At 41.8% G+C, this 23,636-nt stretch overlaps 1 protein-coding gene across 1 annotated transcript in view; it reads right to left on the bottom strand.

Annotated features, from left to right (window-relative positions):
• Positions 1-4,160: 4,160 nt before the first annotated feature.
• The window catches only part of LOC310990609 (junction plakoglobin-like), a gene marked incomplete at both ends in the record, with an annotated part of 85,660 nt that continues 66,184 nt past the window's right edge, over positions 4,161-23,636 (bottom strand). Inside the window, 6 exons of the mRNA XM_083978054.1 lie at positions 4,161-4,297; positions 12,478-12,520; positions 12,786-12,907; positions 17,021-17,171; positions 18,668-18,787; positions 19,927-20,079. Coding sequence (XP_083834180.1) covers positions 4,161-4,297; positions 12,478-12,520; positions 12,786-12,907; positions 17,021-17,171; positions 18,668-18,787; positions 19,927-20,079 — 726 coding nt within the window. The remainder of the gene's footprint in view (positions 4,298-12,477; positions 12,521-12,785; positions 12,908-17,020; positions 17,172-18,667; positions 18,788-19,926; positions 20,080-23,636) is intronic.

Raw genomic sequence — 23,636 nt, 5'->3', positions numbered from 1 at the left:
ACCAGCAGGGGGCACTATTGCCTCATTTCCTCCCCTGAATCTTCTCGCCCTTTATTTAGCTTCCTCTCAACAGTGACTCAACACATCTGTCGTTCATACACCACACAAACACACAGACATACAAATAATAGGATAAAAAACAACAACTTCTCAAACGCAGTATCTAAAACCATTAGTCCTTAAGAGGGTTGTCCTACACATTTGTATAATGCTCGAGTGACTATCTGGGACACTAAACCCTTAAGGGTTGATGGGGCATTCCAATTTCCTGTCTTTAAAATACAAATTGTGGGGACCTGCTAATCCTCTTGATATCGGACTGACCCAAACCTCAGAGTATACAGAAGGGTGTGATGTTTCTCCATCAGCTGTGTCCCAGTTCGGGGTTCTCATCCACCATGGGGCTGCATTTGAAGACCAATTGTGTCAGTGCAGTACAATTTGGCAATCCCATTTAAAAAGTTCCTTCAAATGTTCCCTTCTTTTCCTGGCTCCAATAGGTGGATCCTTCATGGTCCAGTCTATTCCAAGACTGATTGTAGTATGGGTGAGCAATGCAGATGAGGCCAGATCGTCTCATTTTGAAGGTCTACGACACCGACTTCTGAAGGATGTGGACCCTGGATTGAGACTGAGCTAACTGTCACGGGTTCCATTTGGTTCCACTGATTATAAGCAGGGGTGACTTCACATCACGATAAGGTCAACTGTAACAAACATAACAACAATAACCAGTACCAGGTGTTTGTTAGACATAGGATTACAACAGCCGTTCAATGTAGGCAAAAACGGAGTAGTTGGAACAAGATAGTGGAAAAAACTGATGCAGTGGATAAAAACATGAATAGTTGGTTGCTTATTGGAAGAAACCAATGTCACATGGTCCAGATGTATACAGCTACAATTGGTATCCCGTTTAAACTGAATGTTTTTGGACAGAGGGTCTTTGTTTCAGTACATCCCCAATGCCAACAACCACATTTAGCATTATAACTTGCTCCCAAGCTGAAAGTAATGTACCAGGCTAACAGGTGAGTTAGCGTTAACATACTATACTGTGGATGGCCCTAAGTACTGGCTTAGTTCATCCATTATCGTAATTTCACTGCTCTGGTTTGTTGCACTGTTGAGCCAACAGCTTTTTCACCTCTCGACCAGTGATACATTAAAACACATCAGAAATGAAGGAAACATTGCCACTGATATTTCATTTATATGTGTGCATTTACTTGCCTTGGTTGGATAACATTTATTTGTCTTAAATTACTGACTTTTTTTGATGTTTGCACCACATTCAAGTCAAATCACAAACACAGATTTTAGTGTTCTCCAGCAGGGGGCAGCATAGATATACCAATACTGAGCAGGTACAGCAGAGCATTTTGGAAATAGAAACACTTTGTCAATGGGGCAGAACCGTGGGCTAAGCAGCAATGACAGGAAGTGTATTGTATTAAATCATGTACCCTATTGAATGTACATGCAGTTGCATCTGTGATTGAAATGTCGACTTTAATGTGGCATGGGAAATTCTTGTCACAGTGAAAAACAATTCACTTAGTCCTCAAAGACAAACAGCTCAATAACTGTCTTTTATACTAATGTTCTCATTTAACTGTGGCACAGTGAATGCACACATAAAAAGGAGATAATATATGACAACGTGACCTGTATCTCTTTACAATTTGCAGCTGTGGCAGTCTGTCACTGAAGTCATTGTAGTTGTGCAGGCTGGTGTGGTGGTTACAATGGGCACAGTCCCTTGCTGGTGCACAGGGCTCGATGTCCACGTTCCAGCTGCAGCTGCACTTCCATGCAGACCATGTGAACTCCGCACTACGACGTGATAGTGAGCTGAAGACGGTGCTGCACAACATTCACAGACCAAATCTTTAAAGGAATAGTTCACCCAAAATTCAAATTTCACTCATTATCTACTCACCCTCATGTCGACTAAGAGCTGTGAGAATTTTCAGAGTCCTCCGTCCCTTCTCTGAGTTACTGGGGGGTCCGCGCAGCAGTATTTGTCCATATAATGGTTGTCAATGGATACCAACTTTCTTTGTCCAAAAAGACACACCAAAAAACATCCAAATACCTCCATACTGCTTGTCTGTAATGTCCCTCTGGTATTGAAGCCCCAACATGAGAAATTGTTCCGCCGGACACAGGAAGAGCAGTGAACCGAGACACTGGGAGCTTCCACTACAAACAAGCTTAAAATATAGACTTATTTAATTTTTTTCGGAACAATTTCTCATGTCGGGGCTTCAATACAAGAAGGACATTACAGACGAGCAGTATGGAGGTATTTGGATGTTTTTTGGTGTGTCTTTTTGGACGAAGAAAGTTGGTATCCATTTTTCCATATAATGGTTATTATATGGACAAATACTGCTGCACGGACCCCCCCGTAACTCAGAGAAGGAACGGAGGACTCTGAAAATTCTCACAGCTCTTAGTTGACATGAGGGTGAGTCGATAATGAAAATTTGAATTTTGGGTGAACTATCCCTTTAACACATGCTGTGAGCAGCTAGGAAGCTCGTCATCCCTAAACTGACAGAAGTACAGTTATCAACAGTTTTCTATAAGTGGCACAGCTCTAATACAAAACTCATTTGTCATTATGCAGAAGGATATCATGTCATTACATTTCTCAATTGACCCTGCAGTGTGTGTGATCAGGGAGCTGTGGTCTATCTAATTGGGTATGACTTGAAAACGGCTAGATTTGTGGTCTGATGCTGCAGATGGAGGGAAATCAATAGTCCATTTCCTGTCCCCCTGTTGACGTCTCATGAGGCCGGGATGTGGTGGGATCTGTGTTCCAGTTCTGTGCTAAAGTCCTTCCAAATGGTTTGCCGTGATCCAAAAACGCCTTTCGCGAAACCCGGTTGTCACTCTTTCTTAGTAAGTAAAGGTGAAGAATATTTCAATGAGTACACAATATACTACCATGCAATGACCACACATGGACACCCTGGGACATGTGCACTGTTCAAATACACAGAGGAGACACCTAAAAGACAGCAGCTTCAGGCTGGGATACACGGGTAGCGTTCGGTAGCAACGGTGACTGGCAGTGACGCCAAGAGGGGAGAAAATCTATTCTTAAATGTTTTCAATTGAGATTTCAGAGTGTTTTTGTAATGTAATTAATGTTGAACCGGGGGTTATAATCAATTATAATTAAATTGATTTTTTTCAGGCTTTTTTAAGCCTTTAGTATGATAGACAGTGAAGGAGAGACAGGAAATTAGGTTAAGTGAAAAGGGGGATGACATGCAGCAAAGGGCTGCGACTTGGACTCAAACCCGGGTTCGGACTGAGCCCTCGCCCCACAGGGTGAGCCACCATTTAAAGGAACTTCTTACTGACTAATATGGGTGTAGGTAGAGAATCCCTGTATATCACAACTAATATTATTTCTAAACCTTGATGAAATACTAAAACATTTGCCGCCCTACTCGTCCCGTGTTTCTCCAACTGTCGGTGTGAGGCATCGTTGCCTGATTGCTTCAAAAAGTTACCCGTGTAACAGCGCCTCAAAACTTCAGTCACCTCCACTCTCACCCCACAGTAAAACATTATAACAAAGTTACATTTTTGTTGTTGTTGTTGTTTGTTTTTGTTCCTTTTTTTGTTCTTTTGTTGTTTTTTTCCGCTTACAGCAACAACTGCAACAACCTTTTCTTTCTTTTTAATAAGCAACCTCTTTTGATAGTTCTTGATTGCCAAATGAGATTTTTTTTTTTTCATTTGGAAACGGCTGATTAAACCTCCACCACTCTCCATCATCCATCCAGTCATTGTTCCTTTGATTTGCTCATCCTTTCTTTGCGCTTCTCCCTCTATTTATTTTCCTGCAAAAAAAGAGAAGATTTAGAGAGATTAGAAGAAATATAGAAAATCATTTTAGAAGCACGGTCCAGCTCTCATTAGAGCCGTTAAGGAACAGTTCAAGAATCTTTATAAATGAGGCTTAAAGTTAACTTTAATTATTACTCAGCATTAATTAACACATATTAATGCTTAATAATGTACTAATGTTAATTAAGGGACCCTTATTGTAAAGTGTTACCCAAATGTTTATTAAAAAGTGAAGAAAATAACTTAATAAAACTAAAAACAAGTGTGTTGGCGTGTGTGTTTACCTGTTAGAGTGGCTCAGGGTAGGCCTGTCTGGGGTCATATGTCATATCTGGGATGTAGGTCTCATGGAGGTCAGGGTCTAGTGGGAGGGTGTCCAGAGGCAGATCAGTGTAGCCATAGGCGGGGTAGGAGGCGTCTAACTCTGAGACAAACACACAGAGACACACCCTGTTCAGATACACACACAGATTCACACCGAACTGGTGATGTCATGTTTAAAGAACTGATCACATTTTAAGAACCGGCAAAAAATAATTAACTGTGTGACCACATAGTTGTTTTAAGTGAGTATAGATGTGCCAAAGAGTTTCCCCCATGTTTATTCAAAGGGACAGTGTAACTTATTTGGCTTTTTATCAGCAAAAATCAACTATTGCTTTCATAAATACGTATTTACCGAAGTCTAATCACAACCGCATACAAATGAAAGCTGTCTCGTAGCTTAGAATGAGTTGTTTACAAAAGCTCACCGGTGCACCCATAGACATATAAAAGCTCTTTATATGTCTATGGGTGCACCCACTGGAGGCTGTCATGTTGCATCTCCATCTTTAAATACGGTACGCGAAAGCAGACAAACTTGGCTCAAACGCTCTATTAAGTGTCTGTGACTTGGCTTGTGCCCGGAGGAAGATCGACGTAGTTGTTTTTGTTTTTTTCTGCCGTAATAAAACACACACGGTTCTACAGCTGAGCAGCATTAGCTCCTCTGACAGCTGTGGAGCTGCAGCTGAACCGACTGGAGAGCACAGCGACCCGAGTTTTTTTTTTAGTCTTTTTTTTTTAGCAGCGCCGTTGTTACAGCTGATCATACTGTACGTATGTCCAGTATGTTTGTCCTCTGATCTTCCTTCATGGGACCACACTGCGTATCCTGTAAGTCCTCCTGTGTAACTTTTTGCTGTGAAATATGACTGAAGGCACGAGTGGAAGTCTGCATGTGTGTTAAAAAAAATAATGATAAAAAAAAATGATAGTAGGGAGCGTACCTATGTTCCCCGATTGGGGAATACAGGACCCTCTATTTGAAAAAGGGTCCCATGGTCCCTGTTTTTCCCAAAAAGGGTCCTATGTTCCCCGGTCGCAACACATACTGGGGAACATAGGACCTTTTTTCAAAAAAAGGGTCCCGCTGTTCCCCGCTGTTGCTGGTCGATGGACTCTCTCTACTTATCTGGACTCTATCTATCTATCTGGCCTGTCTTTTTACTAAACCTAACCAACTCCTTTCTTCATTTCCTAAACCCAACAAATGGGACAATTGCAGTTCTCACTCAAAATCACAACTCAACTTCTCATTCAAAAATAGGCAAAAATATGCCAAGTCACTCACAACTCCACTTCCAGGTGGGTACAAAACTTGCATGTTCCCCGGGTCCTTTTGGGGAAAAGCAGGGAACATTTTTTCTAAAAAAGGGTTCTATGTTCCCCGGTCCGGACACAGCGGGGAACATAGGACCATTTGGGGGAAAAGTGGGGAACATAGGACCTGGGGAACATAGGGATGATCCCGTAATTAGTCAGATATATTGTTATCAGTTGGTTAGTTTGCGAACATGTTTGTCCTCGGCAGCCACAGTCACTTTGCCGACGGGAGGGGTGAGCGAGTGAGCGCTGCAATCTAGAATCTGAACGCTGGATGTCACGGTTTAGCCCCAATAAAAACAAGGTTTGAATGAACGCATGAAGTTAATGAACTTGTGAATTTATTTTGAAGAGCATCAGAGATAGAGATGTTTCCAGGAAGTGGAAGTGACTCTGAAACAGATATGACTCTGAGTAGAAAGTTAAAATGTTGCTTCCGAGTGACAGCACTATTTCATCCCCTACCTCTTCAAAGGAATCTCCTCACGTTTACAGTATGTAGGACTCACTCACCCTCACACGGATTAGATAGATTACACTGTTGACTGAAAAACATCAAAGTGCTAAAGAAAAACATCAAAGTGCCACTGAAGCAATATGTATAATGTGAATAATTAAAACAGTGACAGTGGCACACATGGTGTTTTTTTATAGTATTAACTGTTGGTGTCATTTTGTAACTCTAGAGTCAACAGAGACGAGTGGATCACAGCGGTTTAGTTAAATGACAGTGTGAGCGGAGTTGGTGCAGCTGAATGAAGAGGGGGAACTAAGTGGAACTAATTATCTTGTTCCATTTCCACTCCAACACAAGTTCTGGTGCAGCGGGTTGCAGGAATGTAGAATGCATGTAAATGATATTCTTTAATTTTCCAATTTTCCAGTGAGAAGGAAAATCTCCATACTGCAGGTTTCTCCATATCTTCCAGAACAGTGAGCTTCTCCCTCTCGGGCCGCCTCAGCCCAGCTTTACTTCTCCCTGACTGCAGCTGCATCCCAATTCAGGGTCTACAGACGGCACTGTGCACTTTGAAACACTGTGCCTTTTTCCTGGCCACGGAGGTTCAGACTATCCCAAAATCCATCATGCACAAACAGCCAAATGTAACTATTGAGGTTCAGTTCAACAATTTGAATTAGCATCAACTATTAAAAAAACACTTAAAGGTCCAGTGTGTAATAATTGGTAAGGTTAATTAAAGCAGAAGTAAGTGATCCGGTCGTTTTCGCTAATGCTGCGTTCCAGGCAGGCTTTTGAAATCGTAAATTACAGCTTCAAGTCACAACTTACGACTTTGTAGCGTTCCAGGCAACCCACTCGTGTTTTTCCGACCTGTTTTACCGGTGAAAGTCACTATAACGGCCACTCGTAACTTCCGACCGGTGAACTCGTACCAGATCGAACTGGTACGACTTCACGGTCGGAAAAATACGAGTTTCCTTGAACGCACCATAACAGTCCTCGTCCCTACGTCACCACATTCACGGCGTCCCTTGGCTGCACACAGCCCTGCATGCCGTTCTCTCTCCTCATTGGATAAAAACTGTAGGATACGATAAATGTTTTCTCCTCGGCTCAGAGCAGAGCAGAGGGACTGAGAGACCCGTGTTTCAGTCCAAACACTCTATGTAAGTGATTGCTGTCGGAAGATATAACTATTTAAGACTTATATTAACACAAAAATATCACTTACTTCTGCTTTAAGTGAGTGCTGCAAACTAGAACCTGAACGCTGAATGTCATCCCCCCCCCCCATATTACACACTGGACCTTTAAAACCTCAAGTTTGAAAAACTGTGTCAAGGTTGCTGAGCATCCTCTAAAGTATCTGGTCCCTGAACTGGGATCCAGCTTCTATTCCGACCTTTCATTTCCACTCACATGCCATTTTTCACCATCACACCAGACACACGTAGGTCTGCTCACACTCACACATCAAAGGTCAAATATAGCTCAACAAAGCTAGCGTAACTTAAAGGGAAACACCAACATATTTTTTTTGTGTTTTGCCTCACTCCCGAGTCCATGACCAGCAGATAGACACCATCCTTTGTGCGTGTAGTATCAAGGGAGATACGGGCAGAGCTGGCGCACCGCTAATTAGCTTAGCTCAAACGCTGGAAGTGTATAGGTAGTGTTAGCCTGCCTCCACCTAAAGTCATCAGAGAAACTCTTCAGCAACTCTAAATGGAAACCTGTGGGCCGATCTTCATCTCAGAGCTGACAAAACTCTCCGGTAAGGCATCTTGAGCGGTCAAATGCCGGTAACGGGACGAGATTTGACTGCTGATTTCGGCTCAGGTAGGAGGCAGGCTAACACTACCTATACACTTCCAGCGTTTGAGCTAAGCTAATTGACCTTTCGCAAAAGCTCCGCCCCCCTTAGTTACCGTTGCTAGCCCGACAAGCTTCTTAACGCTGCCCGAGTGTCAACAGTGTTTTTATATTGAGCGTCTTGAGGCATCAGAGTCTCAGAGGCATATGAGCGCTATATTTATGAATATTAATAATCACTAAACATTCTGACACCACTACAAAATTGCGTGGTCACAATGTAAACATAATGATGATCAAAATAGGGCTTTTATCGATTCATAAATTGCATCATGTGATCATCTGCAAGAGAATACGGGTAACAGGACGTGGTGTTTGTGTCGCGGACCGAGACCAGAGCTTCTTCTTTTCTTTTTTTCTCCCCACCGAGAGGATTCAATCTGTGGAAGTAGCTACACTATAGTAGGCTACAGTGTTTCCTCATACCTACAGCTCCTTCTGTTTTTTAAAATTGTCGCAAATACACCGCTGCATGTCTTCCGTTCATTCATCTCCTCATAGCGCTGTTTGTTATTGACATTCACACACACAGAGCTAGAGAGAGAGAGAGAAGCGCACATGCTGCAGCAGTGCTTGGTGAAAGTGAAAGTTGTAAGGTCCGATCGCCCCCCCCCCCCTAAAAATAATCCTAGAGGAAACACTGTAGTAGTGAGTGATTTGGGATACAGCCCTAGTCCTTCTAGCTTACCTTGGAGCAGATGTAGGCTATATGCTTATTTTCATGACATTTAGCTGGGAGGGGGAAAAGGGTCCGGCTGCGGGGTGGGGGGGGGGGGGGGGGGCTTCCACACGGTTTGACCCATTGTAGGCATCTCTCCTGTTGTGTTTTCAGTCTTGGGAGGGGAAAGAACACGACTCCCCCAGCCAAACTCTTCAGGTAACTACTGTCCGACAATACACTTTGCTTGTCGGAGTTCCGCAGCTTGTCGGACCTTGTTTACATAGTAACGGTTGCTATGATGTCTGATTGGACAATGACCGTTCGGGGGCGGGGTTTTGCGAAAGGTCAATTAGCGGTGCGCCAGCTCTGCCCGTATCTCCCTTGTTACTGCACGGACAGTCGAAAGGATGGGGTCTATCTGCTGGTCATGGACTCTGGAGTGAGGCAAGACACGACAAAAAAAAATGTTGGCTTATCCCTTTAACACTCTGCGTCCTGATAACCTGTATTAAGAAGCTGGTTTTAACCTGAGAACTGCCTCTGCTTTGTAGTACAGAGCTCTGGGACCATCATCCTACTCTGCCTCTGTCACTTTGTCTGGTTCTGGTTCTGGTTCTGGTTCCTCGTGGATCCTGGTGAAGCTGTTTTTCTGTGTTCAGATCTGAAAGAGTCAGAGTCGGCTCTCTCTTTCTACAGTATGATGCTACATCTCTGACAGATACATGTGAACTCTGATCACTGACCTCATTGTGATCTGTTCTGTGGGCGCTGAAGCTCGACGTGTGGAGAGGACGGGCCTGAAGATGAGTGTGTGGAGGTGTGTGTGTGTGTGTGTGGAGGTGTGTGTGTGTGTGTGTGGAAGTCTCACTGAGAGACACATAATAAGTAAATGAGTTCATTTGCAGCTGACAACTGCAGTGTGGGATCAGTATCTTCGATGACCTTCATTACAACTACGGAGAGCACTGTGTGTGTGTGTGCATGGATTAACTGTCTGGTGAAAAATGAAACATGGAGATCCACACACACACACACACACACACACACACACACACATGGGAGGGTGGGGCAATAATTACAGATGATGAGATGGAGGGAATTGCACATGTACACCGAGGAAGTGTCAGAGGACGGATTTAGTGAAGGGGTGAAGAGCAATGAGAAGGGAAAGAAAGGAGGGAGGGGCTTTTCTCCTTTGTTAAATTCTCTCTCCTTCACTCTCTCTCCCTTTCCCACTTTCTTTCTCTTCACCATGTCCTTGGAATGAGCTTCTTATGAGGTACAATTCCGACTTATGAAGCACTAATACTTCATTTTGAAATGAATGAAATATCTGCTTTTACTCTCTGCACACATTCTATTACACTCTAGTCAAAGCATAAAGCCTTTTACATGTTAAAGTGGATTAAAACCTACTAACAACCTTCACTTTTGTGTTAATATGCATTACAATAACCACACACACACACACACACCACACTCACACAGACTCACTGACAAACACCATCATCTGACTTAAAGCCCCTCTCTCCTTTCTTTGGATAGAAACACATTGTGTTGTGTTGATGTTATGGGCTCTTTTGTATATTTGTGTTGTGTTTCAGCTCGCGTCTTGTGTCAGATTTTGTTGATGTTTAAACATTACATTTGGGTAATTATGGTACAGAGCCACTAGGTGCGTTTCCATCACCCCTACAAATGCGCAAAACCTTAATATCGCAATGAAAAACTGGTAATGGAATCGCCTATATTTTGAAAAACCTATCAAATATCACTAAAATATAGCGGCGTTTACTGTAAACGTAAACTCATGTGTTGAAGCCACAGTCCTCACTGCAGGCAGCCCCGGTCCGAATCCCGCATCAAGCGGCCCTTTCCCTTTCCTGCATGTCATTCCCCCCTTTCTGCCTCCCCATTTCCTGTCTCTCTCTTGACTGTGCTTTCCATTAACCTTTGTCTTGTGTTAGCTTTCTGCTACCATCTATGGTGTTTTAAATCAGCTGTAAAATACTTATTTTTTTCATCAAATTTGTTTCTCATCTCTTGGTTACGTTGTTAGGCTTCCTTATCCATGAAAAGGTTGGTTTTGCACTTATGATTTCAGTTTTAACTCTCATTATTGTTCTTTTCGTTATAACCGGATCAAAATTGACCCTAACACCACAAATGTCATAATTTTAACCAGAGCATTTTAGAATTTTGTGAATTTTTTGGGGGATTTATTTTGTTTAAATAGAGCTTCCTAACAAAGTCAAAAAGCCTTGATGCAATAAACAAATTTATGTGGTACTTTTATGCATTTAAAACCTGAAAACGTGTCATAAGAAAAACACCAGTTTAAGGTTAAAGGCAAAAAAGCCCCCAAAAATATACTTTAAATATCACTAAAACATTTTTATGCTCTCATGAGGTGGTTTTTCAGACATATCGATAAAACTGATTATCGCAAAAGTGTTATGGAAACACTTATTTCGGTTCAAGAACATCACATTTGTATCCATAATTGGTCTGTGAAATCCTCATTCACAAATAATCCTCTCCCAGAAATCCCTTATAAGGGTTTTGCCTTTGAGCAATCAAGCCCCGCCTTCGTCTTCTGTTAAAAACAATAACAGCAACAGCTATAGCAGCAGCTGAGATCGCTGTACGAGAATTTAAAAGAATTATGGGATACTGCGAGACTAGAATTTACGAGAGTTACGGGCTCATTCGCAAAACACCTTTCAATGGAAACATCTGCAAATAGCAATTGTACTTTTTCGAAATTTCAGCTTTTGTTTTGTGAAAATATGTAATAGAAACGCAGCTAGTTGCTTTCCCGTGCTTCCTTTTTCCTCAGTCACAGATGAAATATCAGCATGGCAGTTTGGAGATTGTTCCCCCCCAAAAAAGGCAGCATCTCATCAGTTGTCTGGAAGTAGTCTGTTGGATTTTTGGCATCCAATCTTGAGCCAAAGTCTGTAGCAACTAAAAGCAGCAGCTTCATTAATTTACCCCAGTGCCTCAAACAGAAGCAGCAGCAACAACATGAGAAATGCTTCCCCTCTAACAATCCATCATGATTCAGTCGTATCTTTTTGGGTTTTGACTTTGCATGTGTTGTGTTGTGTTGTGTTATGGGCTCCAGAGTGTGTTTCAAGGTCTAAGTGCAGCAAGAGAACCCACACTGTAATTTTCATAAACACATTTATTGATCACTGAATATATTTATTTTGTTTTAAAGCCCCAGTGTGTAACTTATTTGGCTTTTTATTAGCAAAAATCTAATATTGCTTTCATAAATACGTATTTCACTTAAGTCGAATCACGACCGCATACAAATAAAGCTTTCTCGTACCTTAGAATGAGTTGTTACAAGACGTTACAAATACATAAGTGGGCGACGCACCGAACCGAGGCGGCCATGTTGCATCGCCATTTTTTACGTTGAGTGGCAGCGTGACCGTAGGTAACCATAGAAACTCAGCGGAGCTGTCGGCTCGGCCTGTTAAAACTGTCACCACTGTGTAGTGTGAGGAAGGACAGAGGCACTGATGTTGCATTCAGGTGCAGTCAGGCAGACGGCCGTCGGCAAACCAACCGGATGTCATTTTACTCGACGAGAGAAAGACGGTAAAACGTGGGTCAGGTAAACAATACGACATCACCATGACAACATATTGCCACGCCTGTATTGTTTTGCCTCGTGCTGGCGAACCACTTGTTTACATAGATGTAAGCGTCTGTTGTCTGTCTGACGTCTGCCTGATTTCACGTGAATGCAACATCAAGAATACGTTCAGATATGCAACCGCACCACTAGATGGGGGGAATTCCTACATATTATACCTTTAAGTTATCCTTTGGTCAAGACTATTTTCTCTTCCAGCTGTAATTTGTGTGTTGTTTGTGCTGAGGAGTGAGGCACCGCAATAACACCACATGTTTGAATAGTACTTCGCTGTAAAACCAAAGCACTCACCATCAGCCAGGTACGTTGGCTCCAGAGGAATTGCGGTGTGGGCCTGAAACAAACACACAGAGATTCCAGCTCAATAATCAATCATTCGGTCTATTGCTATGACAACACTGGATGGGATGGGTCAATAAAGTCGCATCACAGGACAGACGGTGGAGTTGGAACTTTGGGAGTTCAAGACCAGGGTATACTCTTTTTATGAGTGGCTGCAATCTTGTAGATCTGTGGTATCTTTTTTAGGATGGTGCAAAAGTTAAACTTTCATGACACAATAGCACCTATATAGCCACACACACACATAGGGTTCTTACCATTTCCCATGCTGCAGGGTCGTGTTTGAAGAGAGAGTGTGTCAGCTCCACTGACACTCTCTTCCTGTAGTCTGAACTCTTGTCCTCGGAAATTCTGAAGAGCACTGCTGCAGCGTAGGTGGCTGTGGGCAAATGGCAACAGCAGTCATTTATAAACAGAAGAGCAAAGAACCTGTTTGTTTTCTCTGAATCACAAATGATCAATTCATCATATTAGCTTAACTGCTTGAGTGTTTACCATTTTAATATTGTGAACTTTGGGCAAATGAGAAACTGAGTTTGTTTGAAAACAGACAAAATATTAGCATATATTATGCTATGATCCATTTTCCATTAATAGACTGGAGGTGGAAAGAAAGAGGGACATTTATCTTCCTTGTACCAACAAGCATTGGAAAAAGCAACTTCTGGGCTTTACCTACTACAAATGTACGTGCTTCATATTACATTTTTAAAATGTTGTCTACAGTGTCGTGGAGCATGAGGCTCTTTCAGGGTCATGAGAGTTTGAGCTTCACATTGGAATGATGATGTGGTCGGCCATCATGGAGTTTTACAAGTTTTATTCATCTGCCAATGTGCTCCAGCAATCAGGGAAGTCTTTGGCCTCAACCTTTTTGGACAAACTACAGTATGGTCGGAATGACGACAATTCCTTTAATAGCGTTTTTTTTTCCCCAAAAAGATTTTGCATTTTTTTGGTTGGGCAGGCAATGATGAAAGGAGTTGGTTAAGTTTAGTAAAAGGACCAGGTAGAGGATAGACAGTATGTCGGAATGGTGATATGTCTAAATGGTGGGATGTCGGAGTGGTGGGATGTCGGAATAACAGCATGTAACCCTCAGTGTGCTCTCTGAAAATGACTGACATTGAAAACATGATAAATGAATTCCAAAGTGTGTCAAGTAGCTTCATTGTTAGCACAAATTACACTCCTTACCATGGATTGAAACAAGCGGTGAAATTTGTTTAAGAGTGTGGTCACATCTTACCTTGGTGGTTGCGTTTTTTGGGATATGAACAGCAAAAGCTATGCTAACTAAGATACTGCAGGGTCTTTCAGGGTCATCATGAGAGTTTGAGCTTCACGTTGGCATGACGAGGAGGTCTGCCGTCTAAAGCATGCTAACTGATAATGAGTGTGTTGTATAAGCTACTGTATAGCAGGGGTCGGCAACAGGCGGCCCGCGGGCCGAATGTGGCCCGCCGAACCTTCCAATGTGGCCCGCGACTGAGTTCTAATAGTTTACGTACTGTATTTCTCGCCTGTAAGTCAATGCGCAGGGACACGGAAACACGTGTCCCAGCGCATTGTTGTGTGTGCCTGTGAGACACTGCACTGGGATAAGGAAACGCCCAGGTAACATGCACAAATGTTTGGGGAGCCGGCTGGACTGCAGGGTTTTCCCTGTCTGTCTGTAAAGGCTATGGGTGATTTTGGCCTTGGTCCAACCGTGTGTACATCAGGGGGCCGTTCGTCTTTGGCGCGCGCTCAAGCCCATTCAATGTAGACGTGCGTCAGGTGCGCTCCCAACTCAAAAGCCGTAGCGGCGCATATTTGATGCAACGCGGTTGTTTTTCCGTGCACGTCCGCGGCGCACAGTTGCACGCGGTTGCACGGACCTGCTTCTCCCCCGGTGTTGTGTCCTTCGGCCCGTGTCTCTCCTAAAGTTTCCCACTGAGCTCTGCCTCGTTTGAAAGGCGAATGAAGCCCGTGAAAGACGTCGCCTCTGAGATGTAGAATGTGTGTTATAGAAGAGAAACACACGTGTCAGGACCAATGACTTGAGAACGGACCTGCCCTGTAATGGTCAGCCTCCTTTCATATTTAGGCTGAAAATCACAGGGCATGTCTCAGGATACAAGCCAGCAGTATAAAGCTCCAGCAGCATGATATGTAAATGATGATATGATGGGCTATGTCAAGATTTTTAATTTTATATCCATACAAAACACCAAAGATGTGTAAAATAAAAATGATGTGCACAAGAGAAATAAAAAAACAGCCAAATTATTAAGCAAAAAGGTGAATTTAATGTGTCTGTTGAGAAATATTCTGGCCCTTCAACAAATATAGTTGCCTACCCCTGAGCTATAGCGTTTTCATCTTGAAGTCCTTATGAAATTTCCATCATATCTTTTCTTCACCTCATGATGTTTTCCATCAAGGTCAAAGGGGAAGTGGTTTGAGACGAGATTATTTGGACTAAAGCCTCATAGTGTTAGTTCAGCTTTCAGCTTTTTCTGACTCCATATAAGGATGCAGCTCTCAGAGAAAGGAGAGAGGGGAGAAAAGTGTGTATGCATGTGCACCTCTGTGCATTATAATGTGTGTGCATGTGTGTGTTTCAGACCCTTTGAAATACTGATGGGAATGTGTGAACCTGGCTGCAGGGATTCCCTTCCATTCAGTGCACAACAACATGAGCGAGGTGTGTGAGCTGGCTGATAAGGTCCAGCTCACAGTCTGTGTTCTGGTTCAGCCCAGAAGGTGTTGGACGGAGCTGAAGTCACGCCTCTGTGCAGTTTCTTTATGGAGCTGCTTTGGTCACAGAAGACTGTGTCATGTTCAAAGAGGAAACCATCCTCACCATCCAAAGGCGGAGGAACATCAAAGTCTGAAATAACAACTCTATAATGGACCCAAACCATGAAAAACAGTCAAGATAAGACTTGAGCTTTGACTCTTACGTCATGTGATGTATCGAACATTGTATCTAGTTATTTTTCTTGCCTGATTAAATATATTGTATCAGCAGTTGTATCACTGATAAATGCATGTGTTGGAGCTTGATGTGAGCTTGCCAGTCCAGCAGGTGGCAGTCATGATTCAGCAGCCACTTCTCCCTCAGTCACACAAGTATGTTTTATCTTTACAGCTCTCTCTGTCACACCTGAATATAACTTCTAACATACTGTAACATACTCCTCTGGCCTTCGTCATGTGCATATACTGTATAAGAGTAGGCTAAGGGGAGAGTAAGAGAGAAAGAGAGAGATATATACTGTAACAATAATAATGATGCTGCAGCTTTAAACCACGTATAAACCACAATAAAAAAATAAATAAATGGATGAGGAATCATTTCTTAAAGTTAAATTGGGTCAAAACAAAAAGCAAAGATGAGAAATGTTGTTCAAGAGCCCAGGGAAATTAACTCCCCTGGATTAAATCTGATGATACGATAAGTCTTGGATTTATCTCAGATTCCCGTGGGGTTTATGTGACAAAAACTGTTTTTCTTCCTTAGAAGCAGCTTCATTTCAGCCATTTGTAAATCAAAAAAGATCTTGGACAAATGATTCATGTTTGCATAGCAAGCTAAAAAAGCTCAGCTGTGAACTAGAAGCAAGAGGAGAGAACATGAGCGTTTTGTTACATTGAGCATTGATTTAAGTTCCTCCTCCTCATGTACAAAAAGCCTTAGTGGGTTATGTCCAATTCCCTGATAAACTGTAGACCTCTCACTGCTGCTTTAGTGAAGGTTCCCAGCAACAGTTGTGGCGCACACAACCTAGGCAGGTAGTGTTTTTTTCTGTTGTTTTTCTTGTGTTTCCGTTTTGAGTTCCTTGTGTTTTTATTCATTGTCTCCCATTTTATTTTACAATGTCTTATTTTGTGTGTTTCTTCCTCAAATTAACTCCTGTGATTACCTCGTGTGTGAGATTTCCCCATCTGTGTACTTTTACATGTATGACAAACAGTGAATATTTAATTTACAAAAAACGTCAAATCCCATAAAATAAAGAAAACGTAATGTAACCAGTGTTTAAAAGCATGTGTTTTCAGGTGAGGTAAGTTCATGCCTGTGTTCAAATCTTTCCAGAAATAATGTTTAAAATGAAAGCATCAGCGCATCCTGTGTCCTAAGCAGGGCCGTTGCTAGGAATTCTGGGCCCCCTGAAAGAATACTAAAGTGGGCCCCTGACTTTTCCACTTTTTTCTTAGACTATGTTATCATTTTTTATTTAGCCTACTTTGTTTTGATGCTAATGCAGCATTACTATGAGTATTAGTCAGGGTCTAAGCAGAATAATTAAGTCATACAAAGATTAGACTACTGGGGTTTTTTGTGGGCCCTACTGGGCACTGGGCCCCTGGAATTATCATCACCTTTCTCCCCTATACAACGGCCCTGGTCCTGACACACATCAGTGTGTGCATGGTTGGTGTGTGTGTGTGTGTGTGTGTGTGTGTGTGTGTGTGTGTGTGTGTGTGTGTATCTGTGACGTACCGATCCCCTCGTTGCTGGAGTGCAGCAGCTCCATGAGCGGCGCTGACGCTCCCTCTGCATCGATCAGCTCTGCAGACTGTTTATCCAGGGCCAGCTCGCACAGGACGCCCGCCGACACCCGCTTCACGTTCTCCACGTAAGAATACAGCAGCTACACACACACAAATACCTTTTATCTTAGTGTTTGGGATAGCTGTATTTTCTTTCTGTTGTCAGGCTGATGTTCTATTTAGACATCGTCGCTGTCGGGCGCAAACCTCCCACAGTACTGTATGTCCAAAACTGTTATTTTTCAGGAAATGGAAAAAACCTTGTGGTTTTGTAATAACAGGACATGACATCATCAAACTTGGTATTGTGTCTTTACAAATAGTCAGATATTTAAATGTGTCATTACTTAATTCATATTTTACCCAAATCAGGCTCACGTGGAGTTAGGAGGTTTATGACCAACGAAAGTGGAGATAGAAGGTTTTCTGCTGCCACTGATTATTGACGGACGCATCGACCACAGTAGCTTATTGCGTTACGTTATCATCAACTTACAGGTTACATAGTTTACTGTATTCTATTTTTCTCAAAAAAATTATGTTTTTCCTGTTGTTGAATACATGAGGCCAAACTCTGTAAAAGATAAGTGCACTATTAACAGCCTAAATGACGGACTAAACTGCACTGCACAATAAATCATTTTCCTTTACAGCGTATGTGTAAATTAAAAACATAAAACATTGTAGCTATGTATTGAAAAGTTATTTAGTCTAACAATGCAAACACCGGCTGAGTGTCTCCAATCCATGGCTGTATTATAAATCCATGCTCCAATCAACAGCTTGCGTTATTCTTCTACAGTTGAGTGAAGCAATTAGCAACATTTCTGGCTTGGTACTGCTGCCTACTGGCGGGTAATAAATACTGCCATAAATAAAAATAATGCATATACATAGAAAACCTGTTAATCAGAAAATAGTGGTCCTGCACCACCAGTCCTGGCGGAGGGGTGGGGGTGGAGTTAGGAGGTTTAGTTACAGGCGGTTTTAAAAACTTTTCATTGGTTAAATATTTGTAAAACCACAGTCAGACGTAAAGGGTGACCAATAGTACTGATTTATGAAAAAAAAATTAATATGATGATTTTTGGACATAGGAGCGACAGCGACGATATGTTTTCCAATCTTCCAACTAATCTGAAACTCTGTACAGACTTCAATGTTTTTTCCCGGGAAGTCAAACAATGGATCCTAAGAAATCAGTCATGTCAGCATTAATCATGAGCCTAAATTATTTTTAACCTTGGCAAAGTGTTAAGTATTTTAATAACTGTATGTTTCTTTCTGATATGAAATATGTCTCGAGTGTTTGTGATGTGTGAGAGGGTGTATTATGCACATGTGTATGGATGTTTAGAACACTATGTAAATTGATCATTCTTACCTTTCTATTGTTCTTATTCACCTGTCTAGGGACTACGGATGGAAAGTAGCTAGTAAGCTAAATCCGGTACAAGGCATCTCTTCTCATTTCGAGACTAATGTTATTTTGTACATTGTCCCTGATACAAATAAACTTATTAAACTAAACTATTTTGTCTATAATGAACCGGTCACCTGTCCAGGTGTAACAGCTGTAACAAGCAGGTGGGCGTACCTGTACAAACAGTGGTATGGTCTGCATACTGGCGATCTCTCCTCTGTTCATGGGGTCTCTGGCCAGAATGTGAAGAGCGCCTGTGCAGCCTTCGACTATCTCCTCCATGCGGACTCCGTCCTACCAACAGAGACAGACGCTGATGTCCCCACAATGCCTTGAGGAAATTGGTGGCTAAAGGTCAAAGCTCAAGGTGATCGCAGTGATCACTTTGAATTTCAAGGGAATCTGGCACAAGCATTCACTTGGCTTCAAGAATGAAGATAAAACACAGTTCAGTCATAACACAAGACTTATTATCACAAAATAGCATTAAACATTTTATATGATCGTGGATAAACAAGGATGTAACCTGAAACTAGTCACAGTGAGATAGTTCTAGCTTCTCTTTGTTAAAGGGATAGTTAAACATTTTGGCAAATTGGCCTATTGCCATAATCCCTATAGTTTTAGGAGTAGGTTCATTACCTTTAATTGTTGGTGCAAGCGGTAGGGCAGAGACGTGAGCTGCTCAGAGCTACGCTACGGAGGCTCACGGTACTGTATTTCTACTTTTCCCTCATCAAAGTAATAAATACACAATCCAACAACTCCAAAACACTCTGGTGGACAAGTTGTGACCTGCACATTCACCACGCTATGAGATAATAACGTAATTATGTAACATTACGACACATGAAGCAAATACTCTGAACTACTTTCGCTTTTGAAATCACTCCGCCCAGCAGCCGTGTCTGGAATGTAGTTCCGGCTATACGCATTTGCCTTTAAAACAACTCTGTCTCATAATGTTCCATTATTATTTAATGTGCAGGTCACAACTTGTCCACCAGAGTGTTTTGGAGTTGTTGGATTGTGTATTTGATGAGTTTGATGAGGGAAAGTCGGAAATACCGTGCGCCGTGCAGAGCTCACGTCTCTGCCCCGCCAATCTAAAAACAGCTTGCACCGACAATTACTGTAAAGGTAATTAACCTAACTGCTAAGACTATAGGGATTATGGCAATAGGCCAATTTGCCAAAGTGTTGAAATATCCCTTTAGGAGAGAGGAACATATAGGTTATACAGCAATCTCTCATGCACTTCCTCATGAACAGGAGGGATTAGACCCATCTCCGTGTAGTTTTCCATCTCCTCTCTGGAGCTCCAGTAACATCGGGCCAATCAGAAGAGAGGCTGAGGTGTGTGTGTGTGTGTGTGTGTGTGTGTGTGTGTGTGTGTGTGTGTGTGTGTGTGTGTGTGTGTGTGCGCTCCAGACCTGGTACGTCTGCTGTGCGGAGGAGGCGTGTCTCTGCGTGTCCTGGTGAGCCTTCAGCAGCAGGTTGACCAGTCGTGGGATGGCGCCCGCCTCCCTCAGCGGCGCCTGGTTGGTCGGGCACAGAGCCAGGTTCCGGATGAGTCCGACAGTGGCCTGAGGAGAGAGGACCGGGATCAAAGAGCTCTGTCACCAAGACCTTCCAGGGATGGACTGTATGTGGGTCACGCAGCAGCAAACAGTCAATGTTCCAAACACCGGCGAACTGCTCCCATGGTTACCAGTAGGGTTGCAAAATTCCAGGAATTTTCAAAGTTTGAAACTTTCCATGGGAATTAACGGGAATATATGGGAATAAACGGGAATAAATCCGAAATGTACAATATTGTAGCATAATCTTGACTAAAACAACCAGATTTAAGTATACTTGAACACTTATATACAAAAATATCTATGCTATTCCTCAATCACATGCACACAGCACACTGCTAACTGCAGGGCTATCGAGGGCTATTTTCTTTCCCAATATTCATGTTTTTGTTGTTCAGTAAAAGAATTGATTGTTCATACAAGAATTAAAACTTGATAAAGTTCTACTCACAAATAAATCTGTTGAAATGTCATGTTTTTTTATTGTATTATTGTATATATGGATGTCTGCTTATGACAAAACAAAATATTTACATTTATGTTTGGATACGATACAGTTTGTTTAAATTACCCCCAATTTCCAGTTCATTCCCATAAATTCCCATAAATTATCATAATTTCCATGGAAAGTTTCCAATTTGTAATATTTCTGGAAATGTTCCACCCCTTTGCAACCCTAGTTACCAGCCACTGTGTGAAGCGTCATACCAAAGGAAACCTCGGAGGAGGAGGATCTGAGGGCTCTGGGTGGATGGAGAGTTCAGCCACTGTGCATCAGCACATTCAGAGTTCAGAGCTGTCTCACTGCTGCACCAGAAAACACACTTTACAAGCTGTACATGCAGAGCCTGTATTTCAGAGGGAGCAGCATATGAAATGTGTAAACACATTACAGATGCATGGAGATGTGGAGGAGGAAGAGAGGTTCATAGGAATGTCTTTAAAAAAAAAAGTCCACAGACTTTTTTAGGAGCAAACACACTCATGGCATCAAATGACCCCAGATCCTGACCTGACCCAACCTGGGGCCAGATGCATCAAACTGTGTAGGTTTATGACTGAAACTATGTGTGTTATTGTGCACAAAACCAGAGATATCCACACCCACTACATACAGTCCCATGTAAAGGTATTTGCCCCCTTCCTTATTTCTTACTTATTTGCATATTTAAATGTTTAAGATCATCAAACACATATCTTTTATTAGACAAAGATAATACAAGTAAATATAAAATGCTGTTAAATCATGAACTAACTATGATAAAGCATTCTTTTGGAAAGCTGACTTCAATGTCACTCTCAACTGCCAGACATATTGAATCAAGCAATCACTTCAATAGAACCTGTCTGACAGAGTGAAGTAGACTGAGAGATCTCACAAAGCAAGACAAAATGCTGCCATCTAAAGAAATTCAAGAACAGATTTTAAAAGAAAAAATCATTGACATCTGTCATCCTGGAAAGTGTTGCAAAGACATTTCTAAAGCTTTGGGACTCCAGTGAACCATGGTGAGTAAGAGGTAAGAAATTAGGAAGGGGGCAAATACTTTTTCATGGCGCTGTAGATTTAAATCATAAGGAAATTGGGTGCATGTGAAGCAGCCTGACTCTGCACGCTGTGATCACAGAGAAAACAGATGAGAAACAAGAACAATCTCCGTGATTGAAAAACGCAGGTAAAACTATGCGTCAGTTTAGTTTAGTGACTGTACAATCACTGCAATCCTGTTTTACTCTCAGCTTCACTGGAAAACTTTGATTAGTGAATATTACATAATAAAAAATGCAGTAAACAAAATCAAACAGACTCAGTGAAAACATCGAGCACAAACACAATTACTTCTCTTTCCAAATTGTAGAAAAGAAAATATTTCCATGTAAACAGCAAAACTGTGTGATGTGTCTGCATCATTCAGGCATGGGCTGATTGTCTCTGCATAATCTCTACTATCAAATACTGAACGCTGATTCTCTGTTTAGTCTTTACAAGCAAACTAAAGACCGACCTATTTTAGTCTTGCTTTTAATTGAATTCCCTTTATTTATAATTTTGCTTATTATTATCAGTATTTGTACTGTTTTATTATTACTCATTTATTGTTTTATTAGGATTGTGGGTGGGGAAGGGTGCTTATTATGTAAAGCAGTGGTTCCCAACCTTTTTTGGCTCGTGACCCCATTTTGATATCACAAATTTCTGGCGACCCCACGATCATGTGACTGCACGTGATCGCTGCTGTCAATCAAGATGTGCCAGCTCAGATATTTTTATATGCTGCATTTTATTTGAACTCGATTTATATTTGAGAAAGTAAAAGTATAGAATACCATTGTTTAAGATTGTGTGGTGTTTTTAATCAGAATTTTTATAAAGAATAATAATTAGTTTAAAAAAATATTTTTATCAGTCTTTTTATTTTTTTTATCAATTACTAGACATTTCAGGCGACCACATTTGAAGTCCAGGCGACCCCACTTGGGGTCCCGAACCCAAGGTTGAGAAACACTGATGTAAAGCACTTCGTGTTGCATTTTAATTGTATGAAAAGTGCTACAGAAATGATTGATTGATTGATTGATTGATTGATTGATTGATTGATTGATTGATTGATTGATTGATTGATTGGTTGGTTGGTTGGTTGGTTGGTTGGTTGGTTGGTTGGTTGGTTGGTTGGTTGGTTGGTTGGTTGATTGATTGATTGATTGATTGATTGATTGATTGATTGATTGATTGATTGATTGATTGATTGATTGAGAAAAGGAAAATGAATTCAGTTAAAGTGATAGTTCACCCAAAATTCAAATTTCACTCATTATCTACTCACCCTGCAGTATTTGTCCATATAATGGTTGTCAATGGATATCTGTAATGTCCCTCTTGTATTGAAACCCCGACATGAGAAATTGTTCCGAAAAAATTTAATAAGTCTATATTTTAAGCTTGTTTGTAGCGGAAGCTCCCAGTGTCTCAGTTCACTGCTCTTCCTGACCGGCAGAACAATTTCTCATGTCGGGGCTTCAATACAAGAGGGACATTACAGACGAGCAGTATGGAGGTATTTTGATGTTTTTTGGTGTGTCTTTTTGGACGAAGAAAGTTGGTATCCATTGACAACCATTATATGGACAAATACTGCTGCACGGACCCCCCCCGTAACTCAGAGAAGCCACGGAGGAAAATTCTCACAGCTCTTAGTCGACATGAGGGTGAGTAGATAATGAGTGAAATTTGAATTTTGGGTGAACTATCCCTTTAAGGTGCAGTAACGTAATGCCATGTTCATGGCAGCAAATAGCAAATACCAACACTGTAAAGAGTCCAAACCCAAATAAAAGTGAAGGTTATGGGAACAGAGGGTGCTCTATGTTTTCTGTCTGGCAGCAGCTTTTATCCTCTAAATCCAGCTCTGCCTTATTTTGTTGGAACAGAATCTCGATGTCGTCTTGTGCAAACTCAGGAGCAACTAATCCACTGTCAACTTGGAGATAAAAACACACAGTGAAGCTGACGGGTGCTGACTCCGAGGACAGACAGGTAAGACATCTCCTGCATCTGAGACAAT

The sequence above is a fragment of the Trachurus trachurus genome, assembly GCF_905171665.1.
Source record: "Trachurus trachurus genome assembly, chromosome: 8".
Classification (NCBI taxonomy): Eukaryota; Metazoa; Chordata; class Actinopteri; order Carangiformes; family Carangidae; genus Trachurus; species Trachurus trachurus.
Note: the sequence above shows the minus strand (reverse complement) of the source record. Positions and strands in the feature narration are given on the sequence as shown.